At 43.1% G+C, this 25,285-nt stretch overlaps 1 protein-coding gene across 1 annotated transcript in view; it reads left to right on the top strand.

The window, feature by feature from the left end:
- The first annotated feature begins 692 nt into the window (after nt 1-692).
- RMND5A (required for meiotic nuclear division 5 homolog A) overlaps nt 693-25,285 on the top strand; it is a 60,249-nt gene continuing 35,656 nt past the window's right edge. The window contains exons 1-2 of the mRNA XM_059079363.2: nt 693-942; nt 20,314-20,456. Of these exons, the coding sequence (XP_058935346.1) occupies nt 801-942; nt 20,314-20,456 (285 nt within the window). The 5' untranslated portion in view covers nt 693-800. The remainder of the gene's footprint in view (nt 943-20,313; nt 20,457-25,285) is intronic.

Here is a 25,285-nt window from a genome sequence, read left to right as displayed (position 1 = left end):
CCCCTCCAACAGCGAGTATATTGGTTTGGCCCCTAGTCTCGGATTGGCTGAAGGGTTACGCCTCGGCCAGGGAATGGAGGACGTTTGTTCCTTACGTACTCCAGGCTCCCATTGGTTCGTTTTCCCCGTTTCTGGGCGGAGTGGTTCGGGACGGTTTCCGCCCTCTTGTTTACGGAGCGCGTAGTTGTAGCGCTCTCGGAACGCTGGGGCTGTCTCCAAAGTTCCCTATTTAGCTCTTCGGACCAATTGGGTCCTTGCTCCACCCTCTCCCGCTCCCTTGCACGCCTCCCGCGTGGTACGGCCCACAGCTTTAGAGCGGCGGCGCGAGCCGACGCCTGTCGCGTTCCTCCGCCCGCGCTCGCCGGGTTGTCCCCCCCCGTCGAGGGTGCGCTTGGTACGGCCCGCGCCGCCTCCTTCTCTAGCTGGGGTGGTTGCCTCCCCCTCGGTCGGCGGCGCTTGGTGCCGCCCGGGAGAACCAGGTCATCGGTCGGTTCCCGTGAAAACAAAAACAATCGGCGGCGCCTGGCCTGGCAGCCGAACGCGGGTAGCGGGTAGCGGGGCCGGGTGGGACCAGCGAGCGGGAGCAGCGGCGACGCGCCGGGGTCGGGGCGCCATGGGGCAGGCGGGCGCGGGCTTCGCCGGGGTCCCCCGGCGCCGGGGCTAGCGCGTCCGCCGCCTCGGCCGCCCGCGCCGCCCGCCTGGGGGACGAGGAGCAGGACGCGGCCTCGGCCGGGCCCGGGCCGAACGGCTGCGGACACCCGGGCGCCGGGGAGCCGAACGCCGCCGCCGCCGCCTCCGGGATGGATCAGTGCGTGACGGTGGAGCGCGAGCTGGAGAAGGTGCTGCACAAGTTCTCAGGCTACGGGCAGCTGTGCGAGCGCGGCCTGGAGGAGCTCATCGACTACACGGGCGGCCTCAAGCACGAGATCCTGCAGAGCCACGGTAAGGCGGCCCGGGTGGGCGCGTGGGGCCGGGTCCACCCGCCCGCGTCCCTCAGGCCCCGGCGGGCTAGGAGGGTGCCCTTAGGGGTGCCTGGTCCCGCCTTCCCCGGGGCGCGGAGACCCACCAGGCCCCTGTGACTTTTTCTCCTTCTCTCGCCGGATTTGTCTGGAACCTGCCCCGTCCTCGTTAATTACGAGTCAGCGCAAACCCACCCGGAAACCCATTCCGGAGCCACGGGCTCCAGCCCGGGTTAAACGGGGATGGGGGCCGGTCCTTCGCACCTGCAAACTGCTACCCTCCCGGGGTGGGTGCTTCTCGTCAATTGCCTTGGGCCCAAGGATCTGGGCCATGAGAGCGTCAGTGCAGCGAGCCCCCTCCTCCTCCCCTGCTCCGAACACTTAGCCCGGGGACTTACTTTCCTCGCCTTTCTTCTTCTCTTTTTTCTTTTTCTTTTTCTTAAATTAGAAACTCGAGTGTTATTCTTAGCTGTGGATTAACGGAACAGCCGCTCCTGCAAGTCCATAATTTGACTCTGTGTATAAGTAGGTTTTCTTCAACTCCGCAGCGGCACCGACCCGATTCCTAGGAAACTAGCTAAATCAAACTGTTAAGCTCTCCTAAGGTAGCCTGCGAAGAGACAGAGGCAACTCTCCGGAAACACATTGTGACATAAGTTGTTAGTTACTTGCGTTACCTGGTCAAGTTTTTACTTGATTTCCTTTCAGCAAACAGATTTTCTCTAGAAGGTGTTTCCCCTATATTATTATTGCTCTGGGTCCTGGGGGCAGATACGTTGCCAGAGTTAACTTGTGGAAGCTGGTTGGGAAGTGTTTTGGGTTTTGGTTTTGTTAACGAACATTAAAGGTCTGGTATCCTTAGATTAAAATATCCATACTGTTGATTCCTTCTGAGCAAGAAGTAAAGGACTTTATTTAATGGATTTATTGAAGAGGTTGGGGGGCCTTCTCAACTCAGAGGCTGAACAGAAGTTTCTGACGAGGGAGGTTTGGTAGCGGGGGTGATGTCGATACTGTGGCAGGTGCGATTGAGGACAGTGGCAACAGCCGAGCTTCTCTCCACCTCTCCTTCCTTCTTGTACACCTTCCTTTCCCAGACTTCTTTCAGTTGAGTTAGTGCTCATCCATGCTGAGGGAGTCTTAACAGCAACATCTCGTCCGGCAGTCACGTTTGAACTCCGGGGAAGAAGCAAACCAGAGACCATAGTGGGGGTAGGACTTGGAATATGAATATGGAAAAATGAGCAGACCTAGATGGCTGCCTGTGATGGGGAAGGAGAGATGGAGTGGGGTGGGACTCCTGGCAAGGCTCTGGTGAACTTGGTTTTGGACAAAGTTGGCCTTCAAAGGCCAATGAAGATAGCCCAGAGCGTAATGTCTACTGGTGGCTGAAGATGTATGGATGGAGTTTGGGAGGAAAGTAAGGTTTAAGATCGTTTCCTGGTGTCATTCCTACAGAGGAGAGTGAAGGAAATTACTTAGGCTGCAGGGAGGAAAGACTCCAGGATCTAACCACAGCCTTGAACTCCTCTTGAAGAGTGGAGGGCCAGGAGGTGCCCCCAGAAACAGAAAGGATGGGCTTAGATAAAGAGAGGTTGGTTGGTCAGCTGGTATTTGGCTATTGGGAGTCAGTGACCCTCTTTGATTGCAGTTTCGTAGAATTGTTAAAATTAACTAGGTGACTGGGAGTTAAGAAAAGTAATGCAGATTGAGGGGTGAGGGGCTGATTAAGTAATGGGGCTGAAGATGTGCCCCCTCTGCCTTCAACTGAAGAGGAGATCTTTGTCTAGTTAAAGACTGAAAGGGAAGGAGTGGGTGCAGGGTGCAGACTTGGAGCGGTGGAAGGAACATTTCATCTTTAGGGACCAGGTCAGAGACTGAGGGCTTAGATAGGCAGAGCTTGAGAGGCAGAAGATGGAAAGTAAAATCCCTTTCTTCCATGAGAAGACAGAGGGCATATTAATTGACGGGGAATGTGATTGGGAGCCTCATTTTAGGGGATTTGGGGCCCATCCCAGATGGATAAAGTAATTTCAAGAACTTGCTGAAGCAGGAATGTGTTTTAGGCCTCTGCTTGGGATCTTTTCAAGGAGCTTACGGTCAGTGGGGTATTAGCCACAGAGTTTGCTGTGCTATTCAAACAGTCTGATGTGGCGAATTATGTGTGTTCCCTCTTCAGCCTCCAATTTTTGTTACCTTCTTGTCTACCAAATTGCAGTCTTAAATTAATAATCTCTTTGATTTTTAAAAAATTCTTTAGTAATAGGATTAAGTGACTAAAGGCAGCTATAAAACATGAAAGAAAAATAAGTACCACAAGTGTCAGGTCTAGTTTTCAAAATAAAGTCTGCTTTCTTATGGTGTTCTTATGTATGAAAACAGCAAACATCATGCTTTGCTATCTGGGTTATGGTATTTTTCAAAGCAGATAATTTCTAAAGTTCTCTGCAGGGTATTACATTGAATCTTAGATATACCTTTCTCAAAGTTATATCGACTGAAATCTGAATTTGGAACTCCATTTTCAAGTTTAAAGGGAAGTTTTCAAGGCTCTGAATGTACCTGTCTGGGCAAGTGATATGGTGGCCTCTGGTGACCTGAGGGAGGGGCTCCAATTGGGACCCTCCATTAGGGCTTTGGATCTCATTCTCTGGGCTCATTTGTGGTGATATTCTTGTAAGAACGTGGTATGAATAAAGTAGAATCTTGGGGACTTCATAGATCCCCTACTTTGCATCATACCGTTGGTGAGTGACTGTCTGATTTAGAAGTGTCCATTAGCGAGGGTCAGGGGATCAGGTCAGTTTTGGAGGTTGAATTACACTTTCTTATGTTTAAATTTCTTTCTTCTAAAGTTGTGAGCAGACAGCTGTACCAAGTGAGGACAGTTAGGATGGTTTGTGGTAGAAACTGATCATACATGAGTGGAGTTTAATTTGTAAGCCCACTGACAACCCAGGTCCACTCTCACCACTCTGATTCCAGATCGTAAACACTGCCCAAAGGGTGCTTGCCTGGCCTGCCCTAAGATCTCTCATTTACTCTAAATTGCCCCATGTGGCATTTCCCCAATTCTGAGGGAAGAGGAGGGCACTGTTGTCATTTAGTTGTATCAGCCTTTCAATGAGAGTTTCCCTGTGAGTGTGAAGTTTGGTCTAATTTAAGATTCAGTATAGTTGATGTCGTTGATGCTGTTTGGCGATTGTTCACAGAGTGCCCTTGATCTAATTGGGATGATGTGCTGGTTCTTCTCAAACTTCCCTCACACATGTGCACTCTTATTTTCAAATGGATTCACAATGTCACTGAAGTAGATTTATCCTCATTTTAGGCAATGATATTTGTGAAATCCTAGATTTGGTGTGTTAGGTATAATCAACTACGTATTAAAAATAAATTTGTAGCTATTAAAATATTATTTCACATACAGCTAAAGTCACCATTCACATCAGTGGTATTGGAACCACACTTTGGACAGCCCTTGATTAACAGATAAATGGTACAGGTACATTTTTGGTGATTTGACTTGTGATTATTTATTATCTTTTTTTGGCAAGTATATTTATATTTTGTTTCTCATTAGTATTTCTATGGTGAAAGGGAGAACATAAAAGAACTATATATCATGTATTGCTGATATTCTAAATTCATATTTTGTGATAGAAAATTAGGCTGAAACAATTGGATAACAGTTTTATGACATGTGTGTGGTATACTTGAAAAAACTATAATCTTTGTAAGTGTAAAGGATGTACAGTATTTTTAAAAATTATTATTTTTAGGCTGTTATTAAAGGGAGTTCTAATATAGTTTCTGAAAGTGATTCTCAAGGAATTTTCTAAATTTAAAATTGTATTTATTTTGAGTAGATAATACATGTAAATGGTATAAATTCAAATGCTAGAAAAGGATACCCAGTAAAAAAATCTCCATCTCAGTCTTTCTTATTCTTGGACCACTTCACAGCCAGAGATGCTAGTTTCCAGAAAAAATTTTAAGAGGATTCAGGGAAGTGATAATTTATCACTGTTTATTTTTTCTTTGAGGTATTGGACATGTGGTTCTACTTACTGTGATTTAGGCTTAGTATTATTTCAATTTGCAAGTTGGTAAAGACAATTTCATTTGTGGGTGTGATAATACATATTATCATCTAAAACTCCTTGTGTTTGTGTGTGTGTGGCCTGATGCTTAGTAATAAAACTCTTTTAAAGTATGATCCTCTCTCTATTTTTATTTATCTCTTTGGTGAATCAAAGAGAATTTAGTTACTACCTGCAGAATTGCTTCCTTTTTTAAAAAATTTGAGGGTGACAAATGAGAAGTAGGCAATTAAACATGAAAGAAAAAACAAAATAGACGATCATGTTTTAAACTGATTTTTGTGGTATTGTGTCTGTAGACAAAAACCAGAGGTCCATGGTCGCGTGTTAGGCATAACTTTGCATGCTAGAATTTGGGTTGTATATTCTACATACATATTGAAAAGTATGTTTATTTATATATGTAAATTCTCTGCTTTTCAGAGCCTACCAGTGTTGGGTGTACTGTGTTGAATGAATTGTAAAAGGATCAGGGTTTGGCGGACTGATGCTTTGTCTGTTTATTCGCCCTTATTCTTCGGTGAACTTCAAGCAGACTACAGAGCTTGGTCTTCCATTTGTTAATCAAACTTTTTGCTAGACAAGACACTCTTGAGAGAATAATGCCTTTAAAGTTCTGAATTGAATAAAATTTGACATCTACGTTGAACATCTAGTCTGGAGGGTAGCAGATAAGTAGGTCAGAAAAGTTTGCGTGGATTAACAGTAGCCATTGTTCAAATACTCAAGGAAGGGAATAGACCAGTCACCAAGCTACTTGGGCCTATTTTATAGATGGTGAGAATAAAAATAATAGGTTAGTGTTGGTGTTTCCAGTTGGGTTTGGAAGCAGATTTAACTGTCAGCCATTCCTTTTCAGGCTCATTGCGGAGATAATCCTTTGTCCTTTGGCACCTTACTCATTCAGACTAGTATATTACTCAGAAGCCTATGGTTGCAGGTGGCAGAATAGTTTTAATTAAGACGGCATTTGTTGACTCGTAACTAAAAAGGCTGAGGTTAGGTCGGCGGCTCCAGGGGCACAGAGGGTGTCGTGAGGACTGGTTTTGTTCTCTTCCTCTCTCAGCTGCGCTTTCCGCCGTTGGCTTCATTCTCAGCAGCGCTTTCTCCACGTGGAAGTAAAGATGGCCAGTGGACTCATGCCATCCTTGTACTGCTTGTGATCCTAGATACAGGAACGTGCCTGTTTTCTGTATTTCCAGCAAAATTACCAGGGAATATCTTTATTGTCTTGGTTTAGGTCATAAGCTTTTCCTGAATCAGTAACTGGGCCCGGTGGGTGGAGTCCATTAGCCACCTTGGGCTGTGCTGTGCAAATGTCAGAGGTATGGCCGTGTGATCCACTGTTGCTCAGAGGAGAGAGTTCTAGAAAGGAAGGCTTGCACCCAGACAGAAGTGATAGATGTCTGTGATAGTTGAGCAGCTACAAGTTACATTTGGTAACAATGTTCTTTGAGATGGTTTCTTTATTTCTCAGCTTTTGCCTTAGCTCCTAACTGTAATGTTCCTATAATTCAAATACTGAGTTGCTGGTATGACTTAATCTGTAGACTAGAGAATACAACTCAATTCATGTTACCTTTGGGAACTTATTTGAAATTGCTTTAATGTTTGATATAATAAAATCATTTTCCTAGGGTTATCTTATCTCTTAAGTCGTTTCTAACCCTGGATAATAACATCGGTAAGGGAGAAACTTGCCAACACTTCTGTGATACTGTCATACTAGAGTTAGTAGAGACATTTCCATTGTTTTCATGTCTTAATCTTAGTAGTTAGAATAGTGAGAGTGGTGTTTTAGGCAAACTACTATTCACTTGGGATAGTAAAACTGTCTTGTTTTTATTTGGGGCCCTACTTCTTGATCTGTATAATCTTTGAAAATGACCCCAAAATGCAGTTGAGGGGAGAACTGTGGGGGTGGCCCTGGCCCTGAGCTGTGTACTTGGAGTCCTGTGGTACTCCATATAACTCCCAAAAGTTGATAGATGCCAGGGACGTGGTGCTCTCAACAGGGCATTTCATCTGGCCTTCCTCTTAGATTACGTGCAGTCTAACGCCTCAAAGAACAGAGACTAGAATCTCTGGCAGAACTTGAGGCTTTTAGAAATAAGCTTTCACCTTATTTGGGAACATTGTTCAGGGAGTCCATAAGGCTTATGTTGCCAAGTCTTTCTCCACTTATGAGGCCCGGAGCACAGTGTGTTATCTTTGATGCGTTTGTTGTATCTGTGGAATCCATATAGATTTAATATCTTATTATTGGTATATGAAGACATTTGAAAGGAAATAAACAGAGACTTCTTTAAAAAGAAACATTGTATACATGGCCTCAGTCCTCCAGGAAGGTGGAGCCTAGTTCGGGAGGTAAGAGGATGAGTCTGCGCTTGTGGAGAAGAACATAAAACTTTGTCTGTCCTTGAGCTCAGGAGATCCGGATTTGAGTCCTTGTTCTACCACTTCACTGGTTCTACAATCTTGCCTAGCCTCTTTGCTCTTCAGTAGACGGGTAAGTTGTATTACAGAGTTATGGGAATTAAATAGATGATATGAACTGGCTTTGAAATCTGTAAAACAAGGTTTACTTGTTATTTTTAAGGTCTGTACCTTTAAGCAGTGTTAAGCAGTGTTTTAATTGAGACACTCTGACTCTTTAGATATCTTTATTACTGGTGTTTGTTAACTACCATTCTGTGTCCAGTGGTCTGCTTAACCCTGTAAGGCAGGGGTCCCCAACCCCTGGGCCAGGACGTGGCCGGTTAGGAACCAGTCCACACAGCAGGAGGTAAGTGGTGGGCCAGCGATCGAAGCTTCATCTGTATTTACAGCCGCTCCCCGTCACTAACGTCACCGCCTCAGCTCCACGTCCAATCATCAGGCATTAGATTCTTGTAGGAGCTCAGACCCTACTGTGTACTGCACATGCGAGGGACCTAGGTTGTGTGCTCCTTGTGGGAATCTAATGCCTGGTGATCCGAGGTGGAGCTGAGGCGATGATGCTGGCGCTGGGGAGTGGCTGCAAATACAGACCATCATTAGCAGAGAGGTTTCACCGCACAGAGACCATAATCAACTTCTTGCAGACTCATATCAAAACCCTATCAGTGAGTGGCAAGTGACAATTAAGGTGCATCGTACGGAGTAGACTGGACATAAGCAACACACTTCAGGTGTCACTGTCTCCATCACCCCCAGATGGGACCATCTCATTGCAGGAAAACAAGCTCAGGGCTCCCACCGATTCTGCATTATGGTGAGTTGTATAATTATTTCATTATATATTACAATGTAATGATAACAGAAATAAAGCGCACAATAAATGCAGTGCACGACAAATGTAATGCTCTTGAATCATCCCGAAACCAACCCCACCCCCCGGTCCGTGGAAAAATTGTCTTCCACGAAACTGGTCCCTGGTGCCAAAAAGGTTGGGGACCGCTGCTATAAGGAATATTCAAAAGGTGTACAAAATAGAATCTTCAAGGAGCTTTATTTGGATAATGAGGCCAGACTTTTACATTTGAGAGGGGAAAAAACCATGGCCATAGCACAGTACACTATAATAAATAACAGTGTTTCTGCTTGGTATAAATACTAGCAGTTCAGAGAAATGGGAAGAGAGGACCCCTTAGAAGGAGCTGCTTGTGGGTGGGCTATTTCAGTTGAACTGTGGAGCACTTGATCAGTAGTTATTAATCACCAAGTATATGTGGAACGAGGCTAAATCTTGTGGCACTTACAGAGGACAAGCAATCGTCCTCATCATGCTGTAAGAACTTCCTGAGTAGTCGGGGAGATGAGCCCAGTATGTTTTTACAATGCAAGGCCATGTGTATAGGATAGGCCAAATGCTGATTGAATGGTACCAACAACGGGGTAGGGTTTGAGACAGGGACAGACTCTTCTGACCTGTGGGAAGTTTCAGTAACAGACTGAACGTGGAGAGTGGGCATATAGGGCGGGGTGCCAGGAGAGGAGGTTGGCGAGAACAAAGGTGTGGAGGAGTGAGAATACAAGAGGCGTCCTGGGAACAGTGCAGGACCAGAGTGGGGAGATAAGAGTAAAAAGAATGAAAATTAAATTGGAATCAGGTTTTATAGAGTCATGACTATCAGGGAAGGTGGTAGACTGGGAAGATACTGAATGACTTGGGCAGGGCAGGGGGGTGTGTTTTGAACAGGGAAGGGACAGGGGACATGATCTGAGACCCGTTAGCATTTAAGTTGATTGGAGTTGGGAGTGAGGTTTGACTAGAGGCAAGAAGCCTAGTTAAGGTTTATTGTCAACCTCGATCTGATGAAATAGGCACCTGTTTTGGGGTCGTGGTGGTAGAGATGGAGACCCATGCACGGGCTCTCCTGAGGGAAGGACTCACCTGGACCTGGTGCAGGGTAGGGGAGAAGGGCTGGAAAAATCAAAGGTTAATCTAGGGTCTGAGCATGAATGACAGGTAGACAATTATAGAACCAGGAGGAAAATGGGAGGCTTAGGAGAGGGGAAGGTAGAAATTTGGGTTTGATTTTTAAATGTGAAACACACATTCAAATGCTAAGAGAAGCCCTATCTGGTTCACCTATTCATTTCAGAGATAAATCGATGTCTAGAGATTAATTCTCTATATTTCTAATTTGAACGGAGCGAACAGGCTCTCTAAAAATATCTAGCAGACATTTAAAAACTTGTGCCTGCATCCTCCTCCTGTTCTTCTCTGGGTAGTTCTTGCCTCACAGGCTGCTGTAGAGCGTCACCTTGCAAACTCGTGCCCGTCACGTTGGTCTTGCTCTCTGCTCCAGGAGCGCTGTTAGTCTGTACCATGGCACTTAGCTCTTAAAGATAAATTTTTGTGTTTTTGTTTTCGCTCGTGGTTGGTTTTGCAGCCCACTAGGCTGTGATTTGGTGCAGTGGATCAGAACGCCTATCTGTGAATCTACCTTTCTGTTCAGAAAGGTCAGAGGTTGACCAATGAATACTATCCTTTACTTTGTACGCTTGCCAGGTATTAATATACCAAAAAGTTTGTTTTGTTTTCAGGATGTACTGCCTCTAGAAAAAAAAGAAACGAGTGTTTTCTCTTTGTGCCTTTTCCTTTTCCTCTGAGTAAATCTCTGGTGAGCAGCTGCTGTGTTCTAGGTGCTGAGGTAGCTCATAAGAAGCTCAGAATGTCACTAGGCCACAGTTTGGTTTGCTACTCACAGTATGAAGTAGCCCTTTTATTGTTATTTTTAATACCAGCCTTACCTTTTAGAGTTTCAAGTTTTTCTATTTTAGTATCTTGCAAGCACATCCATGTTCACCTTGTCAACAACTTCTTTAGAATCAGTCTTGGACTCTTATCCTTCATCTCCTTTTATTCCCATCCTAAATTTCTTTTTTTCTTTTTAAGTTTTTTTGTTTTTAGTCATGCTTACTGAGATAATATTTCATTTTATTTTAGTTTGGTTTGGTTTGGTTTGGGCTTTGGGGATCTTAGTTCCCTGACCAGGGATTGAACCCGGGCCCCGGCAGTGAAAAGTGCCAAGTCCTAACCACTGGACTGCCAGGGAATTCCTTCCCATCCTAAATTTCTTAATCTGTATAGAACACTTAATCCGTACCCTCAATGCTGCTGACAAGGCATTCAGCACTCAAATGTTCATTGACTCTTAATGTTGTGACTTCTCCCTCCCCTTTTTTTAAAAAAATAAATTTATTTTATTTATTTGTTTTTGGCTGTGTTGGATCTTCGTTGCTGTGCGCAGGCTTTCTTTACGGCAAGCAGGGGCTACTCTTCATTGTGGTGCACGTGCTTCTCATTGTGGTGGCTTCTCTTGTTGTGGAGCATGGGCCCTAGGTGTGCGGGCTTCAGTAGCTGTGGAACGCAGGCTCAGTAGTTGTGGCTTGCGGGTTCTAGAGTGCAGGCTCAGTAGTTGTGGCACATGGGCTTAATTGCTCCACGGCATGTGGGATCTTCCCAGACCAGGGCTCGAACTTGTGTCCCCTGCATTGGCAGGCGGATTCTTAACCACTGCACTGGCAGGGAAGCCCCTCTTTAATTTTTTTTTTTTTTTTTTTTTGTGTGTGTGTGTGTGTGGTACGCAGGCCTCTCACTGTTGTGGCCTCTCCCATTGCGGAGCACAGGCTCCAGACGCACAGGCTCAGCGGCCATGGCTCTCGGGCCCAGCCGCCCCGCGGCACGTGGGATCTTCCCGGACCGGGGCACGAACCTGTGTCCCCTGCATCGGCAGGCGGACTCTCAACCACCGCGCCACCAGGGAAGCCCTAATTATTTTTTAAGGGAACTAATCTAGAATGAATTCTGGAGTATAGTTCTGTGAGGTCTGAGTTTTCATTTAGGTACAGTAGGATTATGTTTAGTAAATGGATTTCTTTCTGTTTACCTGTATTAAAACTTAGGTGCCATTTTGCTTTCCCCTTAATTCCAAATTTAAAATCTCTGTCCCTTTTATGAAAGCAGAGTTAACTTTTAATAACTCAGAAGAGCTCAAATGCCATATATGTATTATTTATAAACTTGGATATTTAAATTTTTTCCTGCCTCCACAATATTCATGAAAACGTTAAGTCAAGTCTTAGTGATTTCTGGGGAGTCTTCTTTATTTCTACAAAAATGTCCTAATCCTAGGTGGTGAGGTTTTCAGCTTTTTGGGAAATGTTAATAATTATCATCATAGCAATACCTTTCTATGTTGTAGCTCACCATCTTTTATAGAGTGGGCTCAATTATCATGAGTCTCATCTCTCATGTGTTTGACTCTTAGGCAGCATGTACTTTGTGGTGTGGTTGATACCTCTAAACTGCCTTTTATGGACCAAATTAGAACTTTTCATTATCTACTGATGAGCAGACATATCAACTGATGGCATTTGTAGAGCTACCTACCGACCAGCTGTTCAGTTTTAACAACACTTTCTTAACTGTGTGGGTATAATTTTTTGAGGTTTTTTTCCCTGGGCTACCATAAAAATAAGTGGCAAACAAAATTGAAAATGCGAGCACTGAGTAGGGATGCAAACTTAGTTTTCAGTCTTAATGATATCATTGTCTTGCTTGTATTAGGTGGCCCAAAAGGATGAGTAGATCATGTCACAAAGCTGTTCACATGGCTGTTTTAAGCCATGTGATTAGTAATGAAGGAAGATAATGGAACAAATATATGAGCAAAATGATCAAACTGTATTAAAAGTTATCTGTAAAACCAAGTTAAATTAGGAATTTTATAAGTTTTTTTCTTTGTGGGAACCAAATACCCTTTTTAATGTGTAATTTGTTCTACCTTCGTACATACTGACTTGGGGTACACTTTTATAGGAGCACATTATGTACTAAAGTTGAGAAGTATTTCATTTCTTTGGCAAGCTTTGGGATAATTTTCTTTCACAAACAAGGAAACTGTGGCTCAAAACACAAGCCTGTGAGTTCTTATTCCAAGTCTTCACCTACATGTTTAAGGGGTTTTTTTTGGGGGGGGGATGTCGTTCTTTGGAAAAGAGAAGGAACTTATAACTGGGGGGACTCTACTTTGTGAATGTGTTTTATTTGAAAATTGGTGTGTGTATTGATTGGTGTATTTATTTGGTGTTTGGAAAATGTAGGGTGCAGTGCTCTTGGGAGTAGTACAGCTTAAGCATCCTGGGAGAGAGCAGAGGAACAGCAAGCAGCTAAACGTGGAAGGTTGGCGGCTGAGATCACGTTGGTTCACAGTTTTGGTAGTGCCAGAGTCTCCAGTGCTGGGCCTGAAATTGAGACTGTGTAATACACGATCTGTTATTTTTCTGTTCATTCAGTAAATAGTTATTGAATGCCTGATATGTGCTGGTTGCCATGCTAAATGCTGGAGGTTAAACACTCATATTTTCTACCTTCAAGTCATTTCGTGGGGGTGATAGACAAATAAATATTTACAATGTAGTGCGAAACCCTGGTAGAGAAGTACAGGAAGCTATGCAAACAAATATTTTTCTAATTTACAGTTTCCGTGAAACTAATGGACATAAATCCTGAAATGGCTAGGCAGTGAAGCTGAAGGGCCGAGCTTGAAGTCTTAGCTGGGCTCTATAAAAACAATTTAGGAGTTAACTCAGATATGTTTAATTTAGTTTGGCAGATGTCTGATTTTGGAGGAGACCATGCCTATTCCAATTTCTGAGAATATCATGCTTAAAATTTGTTTATAAAACGTACTATTCTATTGCACTAAAAGAAAAATTATCTTTAGCTTAGACCAACCATGTGTGTTGGTTCTTTGTTTGGATTTAAAATCTCTTACTGACATGATAATTATTTTGCCTGTTGAATCAAGTCTAATAGTAAAAGTGACCTTAAAAAAAAAAGTACTTTTCTGGTACAGCCACTCTGGAGGACAGTTTGGTGCTTTCTTACAAAGCTAAACATTACTCCTACCATAAGATGCGGCAGTCAGGGCTCCTTGGTATTTACCCAAAGGAGTTGAAACTTAGGTCCACACAAAAGCCTGCACATGGATGTTTATAGCAGCTTTATTCATAATTGCCAGAACTTGGAAACAACCAAGATGTCCTTCAGTAGATGTATGGATAAGGAAAGTGTGCTTATATCCAGACAGTGGACTAAATAAAAAGAAATGAGCCATTAAGCTGTACATGTATAGGGGCAACAATGTATAGGAAATCTCAGTGCCTCCTCTCAATTTTGTTGTAAACATAAAACTGCTCTCAAAAAATAAAGTATTAGAAAAAAAAAAAAAAAGTACTCGTGGTGACTAAGTGGTGAGCACTGTCTCAGAACGATTTCTTTCATGTTTGTGTGTGGGTTCTGAGTACAGGGAGGTTTATCACATCGCCAGACACAGTTGGCACGGGACTCCATCCTGGGTTAAAAAGTGACCGACCACTCCAGTGGCAAACCTGGTATCCAGCGTTCATGGTCATGTCTGGTTTAGTTATGGTAAAGATGGCTGTCACAGTAATTGCCCAGCTTTCCTCCTAGGAACTGAATCCAGTTAGATTTCTTTCACAGAATGGTTCTCCTTGAAGCAGGTTTTGTTTTCAGACAAATAAATCGAAAGAACATTAGGACACTCCCTTTAGGACTTAGAAGTTTGGTCTCAGTCCGTTTGTTATTATAGTGATTTTCAAACCTGTTTTTACCTTTGGCTGCTTTCCACTGAACCCATTTGAAAACGCATTAGTGGAATCCTTCTCTCTGAACAGGGCTTTCCCAGGGTTCTCTTTCAGATTATTCCATTATCCTTTGCTTGTGCTTCCAAATAGTTTGTAGAAATTATTTTTCCTTGGGGCATACTGAAAACTCTCTCACTGTTAATTAATTGACCTTATATTACTAGTGTCTGTCATTTACAAACTTAGCAAACTAAGTTGCTAAGATTCGAAAACATCTATGAATTTCAAGAGCGGGGCATAGAAGTTCAGCTGGTAATTCCAAATGCCCTCTCTCCAGCTTGGGCTCTGCTTTTCTGTTCCTTAACCCTTTGCTTACTTTGTTGTCTACTGACTGTAGAAACAAGCGTGTCTGGATGGATAGGAGTTATGGTTTGCATTTTTTAGGTTTTTTTTTAAAAATTGAGTTGAAGTTCTCATACCATAAAAATCACCCTTTTAAAGTGTGTATTTCACTAGCTTTTAGTACATTCAGAGTTGTGCAGCCATAACCATTATCTAATTCCAGAACATTTTCATCACTCCCAGAAGAAACCTCATATCACTAACAGTCACCCTCTATTCCACCCTTCCCCCACCCCCTGGCAACCATGAATCTCCTTATCTATTCTGGACATTTCATCGAGGTGGAATTGAACAATTTGTGGCCTTTTGTGTCTGGCTTATTTCACTTAATGTTTTCAAGGTTCCTCCATGTTGTGGCATATTCCTTTTTATAGCTGAGTAATACTCTGTCATATGGATTTGCCACATTTTCTTTATCCATTCAGCATTTGGGCATTTGGATTGCTTCCATTTGGGGGCTGTTAAATGCTGCTATGAACATGTATAAGTTCGTGTATGGACATACGTTTTCATTTCTCTTGGGTGGATATCTAGGAGTGGAATTCTTGGGTCATGTGATAACTTTGTTTAACTTTCTGAGGAATGTTTTCTACCGCTTTTGAACCATTTTACATTCCACCAGCAATGGATGTGGGTCTGAGTCTCTCTATTTTTGCCAACACTTGTTGTTGTCCATCTTTTTTGTTATAGCTATCCCAGTGGGTGTGAAGTAGTTTCTCACTGTAGTTTTGGGTTTTTTTTTAAATAAATGTTTATTTATTTATCTTTGGCTGCATTGGGTCTTTGTTGCTGCGCGCAGGCTTCATTCAGTATTTGTGGCACTTGGGCTCGGTTATGGCTCACAGGCTTAGTTGCTTTGCAGCATGTGGGATCTTCCCAGAGCAGGGATCGAACCTGCGTCCCCTGCATTGGCAGGCGGATTCTTTTTTTTTTTTTTTTTTTTTGCGGTATGCGGGCCTCTCACTGCTGTGGCCTCTCCCGTTGCAGAGCACAGGCTCCGGACGCGCAGGCTCAGCGGCCATGGCTCACGGGCCCAGCTGCTCCGCGGCATGGTATGTGGGATCTTCCCGGACCGGGGCACGAACCCGTGTCCCCTGCATTGGCAGGCGGACTCTCAACCACTGCGCCACCAGGGAAGCCCCTCTCACTGTAGTTTTGGTTTGCATTTCCCTGTTGATTAAAGATGTTGAGCACCTTTTCCTGTGCTTATTGATTATTTGTAAATATATATATATATATATATATACATATATATATATTTTTTGACTGCACTACACAGCTTGTGGGATGTTAGTTCCCTGACCAGGGATTGAAGCCAGGCCACGGCTGTGAAAGCGCCGAGTTCTAGCCGCTGGACCAGCGGGGAATTCCCAGTATATCTTATTTGGAAAAAATGTCTATTCAAATTCTTTGCCCATTTTTTAAGTGGGTTATTCATCTCGATATTGATAAGTTGTAAGAGTTCTTTGTGTATTCTAGATACTAGACCCTTTCTGATATATGATTTGCAGGTATTTTCTCCCATTCTGTGGGTTCTCTTTTCATTTTCTTGGTAGCATTTGAAGCACAAAAATTTAGTTCTGATGAAGTCCAATTTAATTATTTTTTCTTTGGTTGCTTTTGCTTTTGGTGTCATTTCTCAGAAACCATTGCCCAATCCAGGGTCAAGAATACACCCACTTTCTTCCAAGAATTCGATAGTTTCAGCTCTTACATTTCAGTCTTCATTCCATTTTGATTTCATTTTTCTCTATGGTATGATTCTTTTGCATATGGATAGCTCGTTATCCCAGCACCATTTGTTCAATATGACTTTCTTTTTAACTTTTTTCCCCCTTTACTTACCATCAATCCAAATACTTATATTAATAGTGCCTGCAGATATGCAAGGCATATGATAAGACTGTGGAGTATACAGTTTACAATAAGAACTTGTGTTCCCTTTGGGTCTTACATCTAGTTGAGATTGATGGTGGCATGTATACATGAAATCGTTAAATAGTGTATGATTCCGTGTCAGAGGAGTGGTGGAGAGAACAGAATTCACTAGGAACTGAGAAGATGAGTAAGTCTGTGGGCAGAGAAATTCATAGAGAAGGTAAAGCCATTGACCTTAGATCAGGTTTAGATACAGAAAGACCAGAAATGGTCAGAGCAGAGCTTACTGAAGTAATTAGATTCTTTTGGCCCCAAGTATGTATGGGACACCTTTTAGACAGATTTAAAAATTTTCCTGGATTACCAAGTATTCTCTTAGCCTAAACTGTGTTATTAGAAATTGGAAGCACCTGATATATACTTTGTGCAGTTGTATTTAGAAGTAAAGGTAGTTTCTATTTTGGCCACCCCACATTGGACTGGGTACCTTACGGGCACTATCTCCAGTTTACTTATCTTTTTACTTCTCTCAGTGGTTGTCATTTAGTCAGACGTGTTATATTCCCTCTTTACAGTCCCTACAGTCTTCGAGATTTCTTTTCTTAAAACTCTGGAAAAACTATTCTTGTCATGGTCACTGATTACTTCTGTATTGTAGGTCAGTGGTCAGCTCTCAGTCCACATCTTACTTGATACATAGCAGCACGTTTAAAGCAGTTGGTTACTCCCTCCTCCTTGGCACATTTTCTTCACTTGGCTTTCTGAACACCATATTTCCTTGATTTTCCTCCCACACCAGAGTTAGTGTTTCAGTAGTCTTTGTTAGTCCCCTTTTCCAGTTCTACTTTCTTGGTCTCATAAACTTGGAGCCCCCAGGACTCCCTCCTTTTATCACTTCTGTGTGGCTGCCCTGACTCTCTCTTGTTGATTTCATTTAGTATCATATGTATGCCAGTAACTCACAAATTTGTATCCACCCTTGACTTTACTCTTGAACTCCAGGTTTATATAACCAACTCACTCTTACACATATGCACTGGGGTGACTACTCAACAGCCCCGCTTTCACAAGCCCCAAACTGAACCCTTTATGTCTCCCTCCCCCTCATAACTGCTCAGCCTTTAATCGTTTTCATCTGAATTGAAGACAGCTCTGTCTTTCTGGTTGACTTGGGGTGAAAACCTTGGAGTCATCTGTGAGTCCTTTTCTTCCCTCATACCCAGTCAAAATCCTGTTGGCTTTGCCCTCAGAATATGTCCGGAATCCCAACGACGTCTCACCACCTCCACACCTAACACCCTGGGCTGAGCCACTGTTCTCATCTGGATTGCTGCCACAGCCTCCTGACTCTTCGCCCTGCTTCTGTCTTGTACTCCTATCATCAGCCAGAATGACTGTATTAAAATGTTACGTCAGTATATGTAGCTGTTCTGCTCAAAACTTTGCAATGGGCATTCCTACCACTCAAAGAAAGTAAAAGGCAAAGACTTTACAGTACCAGAAAGGCCCTACAAGATCAGGACCCTCCCTGGTCTCCTGGGCTTCCTCTCCTACTGATTTCCTTTGCCAGAAGTCTACTTTAGCCACACTGGCCTCTTTGCTATTTCTTGAATAATCAAGGCATATTTCTGCAATAGGGCTTTGTCCCCCTCAGTCTGGAATGCTTTCCTCTGTAGGGGAGGAAAAATAATTTTCTTTCTACCCTTGCAAGCTCTTGGCTGAGAATTACTATATTAAAAGACAGATTAACCAGTGAAAACAGACAGTTTGTTAACAGGTATACCTCATGTGTATGTGGGAGATTCTCAGGGAAAAATGAGTAACTCAAAGAGGTGGCTTAGAATTCAGGCTTAAATACCATCTTCAGCTAAAGACAAAAGAAAGGTTGGTATGGGGAGGCCAGTAATGGAGAGGTTACCAGGAAAAGCACAATAAACAAGAATAAGGTTTGTTATACAGATCTAAGTCTGAGCTGTCATCATGATAAAAAAATTTCTTTAGAGGTTTAGAGTCATTCTTCTCTGCCTGGTACAGAGAGGGAGATACCCTTACAAATGGAGGTTTATTTTATGAATTTAAATTTCCTTTACCAAAGGGCAACTTCTAAGCTGTTTTCAGAGCTTCTGTGTCTGCTGTTTCTCAGAATAATCAGCTCAAAATCATTCTTACGCCAAAGAAGCTATTTTGGCGTGGCATATTCTGCTACCCTTCACCCCCCGAGGTAGCCACATGGCTAATTCCCTCGCTTCTTTCAAGTCTTTGCCCAAATGTCACTTTCTCAGTGAGGCCTACGATGTCCACCTGTTTAAGATTACAATTGCTCAAGCCACATACACTCCCCATTTGTTTTACTCTGCTTCCCCCCACTCCTGCCAGTGGCACGTATCCTTTTTTGTCTTACTGTATAATTGACTTACTTTGTGTTTATCTTCCTCACCAGAAGGTAAGCTTTAGGGCAGAGATTTTTGCCTGGACACTTCCTATACCTGTCACATAATTGAGTGCTCAATAAATAGCTGTTGAATGAATAAACATCCTAAGGCTACTGTACTTTCGGGCTTTTTTTTTTTTTTTTTTTTTTTTTAATTTGTCTGCGCTGGGTGTTAGCGCAGCCAAATTTCTGATATAAATTAAAGTTTAAGTACCACCACTATGAGCAGGATTTCAGGAGCCAGGTCTGTTGCTTATGTAGATCTATGAGGTAATTGACAAGTATAACTGAATTTGTTCTCTCTTAGTTCTTCTCTTTCTCTTCCTCCTCCCTATTTCCTGAGGAAGTAACACAGGGAAAGAGGATATAAACTGTAGTAAATTCAGTTGATTAATTTTGTGTGTCAGGGTTCCCAAGACTACCTTTAGGTTCTAGTGATTACCAGGAGGGTGTACTGGACTCAGCAGGTAGTCATACCCATACTTATGGCTAACATTTATTACAGCAAAAAGATACAAGGCAAAAATCAGCCAAGGGAAAAGTCACATGGGGCATAGTCCAGAGGAAACCAGGAGAAAGCTTTCAAGAGTCCTCTCCCAGTGGAGTCACACAGGGCACGCTTAGTTCCTCTAACATCAAATCCTAACAAGTGTGAAGTGTTACCTACCAGGGAAGCTCACTTAGAGACACAGTATTCAGGTGTTTACTGGGTACTTGTCATATAGGCACCCTCTGTCTAGCAGATACCGAAATTCCAGGGATGCCAAGAAGAAAAGTAGTTCAGCACAAACCACATTATACAGTTGAGGCACAGGAACCCTCCGGTTCCAGGCCTGCTTGCAAGGTTGACCCTTGGCTGGCATCTGGGAACTTGGATTTCAGGAGGGTTCCTACCCTCTAACTGGTTAAGAATGGCTCACTGTTGCTTACAGGTGGGGATATGTTAACTCTTTTCTGCCGTGTTTCTCTTTTCACTGTTTTCATCACGGTATCCAAAGAAGTTTGTTTTTTCTTCTTTATGTAGAACATAAAGCATTTAGATTTATCTCTCTTTAGGAAATTTAGCAATAATTAAAATGTGAGAATGACTTGGACTGTTGAAGTGGATTGAATAAGTGAGTTTATTCATGGAGGCATATTTTCTGAAAAATGCCTTCACAGTATTATTGTCTCCTGATCTTCGTAATTACAAACGTGATTTATTTCATAGTAAAATTTTACAGTTTATTCCAAACAATAAAAAATTAAAATAGCTTTCTTAGTATTCACTTGAAAAATATTATCTATGAATGTGACCATCTATCTATCTGTTCAAAGCAGACACTGATTTTTCTTCACTTTACTTCCATCTTTCATGTTCCAAAGGGCCAATTTGTAACTTGCCATCTTTGGATTTGCTTTTGTGAATAACCAATCTTCTTCCTTTCTTTCTTTTTTATAGGTCAAGATGCTGAATTATCAGGGACTCTTTCGCTTGTTTTGACACAGTGCTGTAAGAGAATAAAGGATACTGTTCAAAAATTGGCCTCAGACCACAAAGACATCCACAGCAGTGTTTCTCGGGTTGGAAAAGCCATTGATAAGGTATGGTGTTGAAGGGAGTGTCTGGTGTGCTGTAGCGTCATCCTTCATCTCCTGTCACTGCTTCAATAACATTAGCTTTCTCAGATTATTTTATGTTGTTTCTTTTATCCTTGCTTTTAATAAACTTTTGCAGATCTGGTTTTACTATGTTATTCTTAAAGTCCCCTGTTGCTGTTATTTAAAAAACAAAAAGAAAACAAACCAAAAACCTTCTCTTTTTACAGCCTTGTCTTTTACCCATTTGCTAAAATGATTACTGCTCCTAGTGTCATGATGAGTAAATTTCCAAGAAATTTTAACTCACTGTGAGGGAGTTTGTTTATAGAAGTAACTTTTCCTACTTCCTGAGTAATTCCCAGGCCACGACTCTGCCTCTGTTAGGGGATGATTAGGAAAACACGCTTGCATCTGTCTCCCCTGCATCTTTCTAACTCTTGTTGTCTTCCTGTGGGCATGCTAGCCACTTTTCTCCGGTGTTGCTTTCTGTGTGAGTGGGTTGGTTGCTAGCTAGCAAGGCCTGTTGCTTGTATTGGGTGGTTTTTCTTTTTTAATTTTTATCGGAATATAGTTGCTCTTGTGACATCTCTTAAATCTTTAACTTGGTGGTTTACTTTTAAGCAGTTCTCACCTTTAGCACTGGGCCAGTTTTGCCCTTGGAGTTCATAGTCCTAGTGGCGACTAAGAGAAGTGGCCTAAGGTTACTGTGGGATACCTCTGACTATTTCAGAGGAGTTTGAAATAGTCAAACATTGGGGAGTTTGTGACTGGTTATGGACATTTTTGTTCACACACTGTAAACTTCCGGGAGGGTAGGAAGAACTTTTGGGGAGAGCTGTTTGTAGTAAAGCCAGTCTCATGAGCTGCTCCATATGTATGCATGAGAACAGTAGCTGTAACGTAGAAACTCGTGGAATCCAGAGAGTGGCTCTAACTCGTGGGTAAGTCTATTAGAAATAATCATGCAGAGCAGTAGTATTGAAAAGCTAGGCTCGAGGCAGCCTCAGTGAGCACTAGATGCCCCTAAGGAGATGTGGTCAACTGGTCGGTACGGCGTGACAGGGCTGTGAGTGGTGGGGCTCCGGGGACTGTTTGGGTAGCTGTGCCTTCAGAAGTGTTAGTGAGCTTTCGGAGAGCTCTCACCACCCCGACAGTGCCGTGGGCTTCGCCTCAGCCAAAGAGGCAGAGGAGTGGTGGTGGCGGCGGCAGCCTCATTTTGCGGTCAGCGATGGCCGTTGCCAGCAGAGGCTGGGAAGGCCACAAGTGTTCTCTGAAATAGCTTTGAGCTTGTGATGCCTGTTTGTTAATTGCAGGGGATCGAACACAGCTTTGGAAGTGGCTTCAGCCTCAGGCTTCTGGGGGCTGTGGCGCTGGACGCGGTCAGCTGGTACGTGAAGTGGTTGTTGGCGTGTACTGCTTAAAGACCTCCTGGAATGGTGATGGGGGCCCTTTAGAGGTGGTCTTAAATCACTGTGGGTGAGGAACTCTCTGTTTCTTTAGGGTGAGGTAACTACTGGTGGTGTTTAGGAAGCTTCGGATTTTGGTGGCTGACAGTGACCAAGGCGTTCTAATGACGGTTCAGACCCCAGGAGGTTCCTGGAGGCATTGACCACCAGGCTGCCTGCAGTTATGCCAGTGTCGGGGGGCAGCGGGACCAGAACATGCCGTGACAGTGAGACTAGCTGGAGCTTCCAAAGCAGCCGATCAGAGAAAGCGTCTGAGAAAAGATCCCAGATTCTGGGTAGGGGCGGCCTCAGCAGTCCTACCTCAAGTGTGTGGACTACTGGCCACCAGGATTTGGAACGTTTGGGCAAATAATTAAGGAGCTTTGCATTCTGCCAGTGGTAGGGTGACCATATGTCCTTGTTTCCTAGCTTATGTCTTGCCCTGTCATAATTATCATCAGATCTCTCTTTTACTCTTGTCCCCCAGCTACTGGTGACTTGCTAAATATGTCTTCCTCCTGATCTGGCAAGTCTTTATAGATATTCATAAGGGTTATCATATTTTGGCTGATCTTTGAGACAAAGCATTTAAATGTATTTGGTGCTAGAAATGGAAGTATCTTTTTGAGATTGGATAACAAGGGAACACATAGTGAGTAATCTATATTCTGACTTTTTTAGGGGGGATGTGTTTGAGGTGAATGTTGCTAATTAAATATTTTAATTTACTCATTTCTCTTTTGAAGACATTTTTCATCATGGTACTTGGAAGTTATAAGGGCTTTTTCAAGTAATTTCTTTTTGGGGCGTAGGTTTTATGTTCCTGTGAAAGTAGTTTAGGTTCTAGGTGACCCGGCTTCTAGATTCTTCTGATCTATCATATGAAGTAAGATCATTAAGTTGATACTGGTGATATTTGTTGAATTATAGTCCTGGGGCACAGCAGAAAGCTTGGATCTCTTAGCCCAGTTTGCTAACATTTTCCAGTACATTCTCTCCCCTTTTTTGGGGTGGGGGGGCATCTACTTTGCCTCAGCTGTAAACGAAGCTGCTACCCTGCTAGAACTACCTAGACCTTGTACATGAGCTTCCCATGCATATGAGGAACTCTGTGTTGGCTGTTGTTGTCTAAGACTCCATTGCCTTGTAAAGCCTTCCTGCTCTTCTCGTTTGCACCTGGTAAATTTGTGCAAGCTTCTGGGGCCGCCGGCTATAAAGGCTGGGTGCACTTGTCTGGACTGGTAAACAAACAGGATAAAGCTAAAGCCGTTGTGGCTCAAGCCTTTAAAGGCTCAAGCCTTTACACAACCAACAGCCTTGAGTAATAAACTGGAATGTCATCCAGCGGCCTGGGAGTACCATGTTATGGACACATGTTCCCACCCTGCTGAGAGGGGGCCAGTAAAGAAGCCAGTGACTCCTTTATGAGCAGGTTGGTTGTTGAGTGAGGAACTTCAGTAAATTTTTGACATGCTTATTTAAATGATTTATTTTTTCCTTTAACGTTTCAGTTCTCCTTTTAAAGTTCTTTAGTCATCATTTCGCTGAAAATGTACACAGAAAAGAAGTTTATGATGTTAGCCAAGACATTTTCTGGCTTTTAATTATTGCCAACATAAAAAGTTATTGAAGATGTCTGCTTTAACGTGTTGACCATTTCCAAATGCTTGTAGTATAATCATAGTTTATAATATATAATAACCATTGGGTTTTGTGGTAAAATTTTTTTAAATGTGTTTTTAAGATTTATTTTATACTTTTTAAATTCCTTCTCTATTTTAAGAAAATCTAAAATTCTCTCCTGTTTAGTGTATTTTATTTAGTGTTTTACTTAGTCTTTTGACTTTTTTAAAGTTTAATTCCTAAGAAAAGTCAATAAAAACAATTATTGCTTTAGACTCGTGTGTGTGTGTGTGTGTGTGTGTGTGTGTGTGTGTGTGTGTGTGTGTGAGAGAGAGAGAGAGAGAGAGAGAGAGAGAGAGAGAGAGAGATAGCGCTAAGATTTTAAAGTGTCTAAAATTTGCCATGGGACAGCGGAAAGTGAAACATACAGTTCTTTAGAAGATTGTGGTCTAGTTTGTTCATGTAAGGGTGCTTTTTTTGCTTTTTTTTTTCAGTGGTACGCGGGCCTCTCACTGTTGTGGCCTCTCCCGTTGCGGAGCACAGGCTCCGGACGCGCAGGCCCAGCGACCATGGCTCACAGGCCCAGCCGCTCTGCGGCATGTGGGATCTTCCCGGACCGGGGCACGAACCCGTGTCCTCTGCATCGGCAGGCAGACTCTCAACCACTCAAGCCCCAAGCCCCTTTTTATACACATAAAAGAACTAGAAAGATTCCGAGGCAACATAAAGTAAGTTTGCGGGCTTCCCTGGTGGCGCAGTGGTTGAGAGTCTGCCTGCCGATGCAGAGGACACGGGTTCGTGCCCCGGTCCGGGAAGATCCCACATGCCGCAGAGCGGCTGGGCCTGTGAGCCATGGTCGCTGGGCCTGCGCGTCCGGAGCCTGTGCTCCGCAACGGGAGAGGCCACAACAGTGAGAGGCCCGCGTACCACTGAAAAAAAAAAAAAGTAAGTTTGCATAGGATGGACTCTGCTTACTATAAAAAGAAAGGGAAGATCATTATGCTCTTGATTAATCAAAGGTTTCTGGAGTTGATATTTTAAATTTGATTTGGAAGAATGGGTAAGATTTAGAGCAGAGGAGCAGTGAGGTGTGGTTCTTCTGTGGCACCCAGAAAGGAGCTGAACAGCTGAGAAAATGCTTGACTCCTGTAAAGACTCTCAGGGACTGACTGGATTGGAGTGGCTGCCCTTGTCAGGACTAGGACAAAATCAGGCTGGGGACAGGCCAGTGATGGAAAACCTCAGGATTTGTTCCAAGGAGATTAGGGGGAAAGGGAGGAAACGATGAAAGCATTTGAGGATTTGCTTGCCTTCATTAGATAGGATGAAATTAGACTAAGGAGAAGTCAGGAGTAGGAAAATACAGCTCTCACTTAATGGAGTGTTGACCATGTTCCAGATACTGAGCTGAGAGCTTTACATACATTTATAGCCCATGATGCAGGTACATTATTCCCATTTCACATATGAGGAAGCTAAGATTCAGAAATATTAAGTAACATACCGCAGGTATACAGCTTGGAAGTGGTGAATTGATGTTTGGGAAAAGGTATCACTCAAGAGTTTGTTCTTAAACACTGTGCTGTGCTAGGAAATCAGTTAGGCCATTGCAGGGCTGGTAATGTTTTAAGGGGGAAAATCTTCTGCCACTAGATGGAGCATCTACACTGGTGAGGCAACATGATTGTTAAAAAATGGAGTAAGGCTATAAAAAGTGAAATAGAGAATATTTTAAGATAGTTCTGGGTGAGCCGTTTGGAACTG

This window comes from Kogia breviceps, chromosome 11 (assembly GCF_026419965.1).
Source record: "Kogia breviceps isolate mKogBre1 chromosome 11, mKogBre1 haplotype 1, whole genome shotgun sequence".
Classification (NCBI taxonomy): Eukaryota; Metazoa; Chordata; class Mammalia; order Artiodactyla; family Physeteridae; genus Kogia; species Kogia breviceps.
This window is presented reverse-complemented; position numbering and strand designations above follow the sequence as displayed.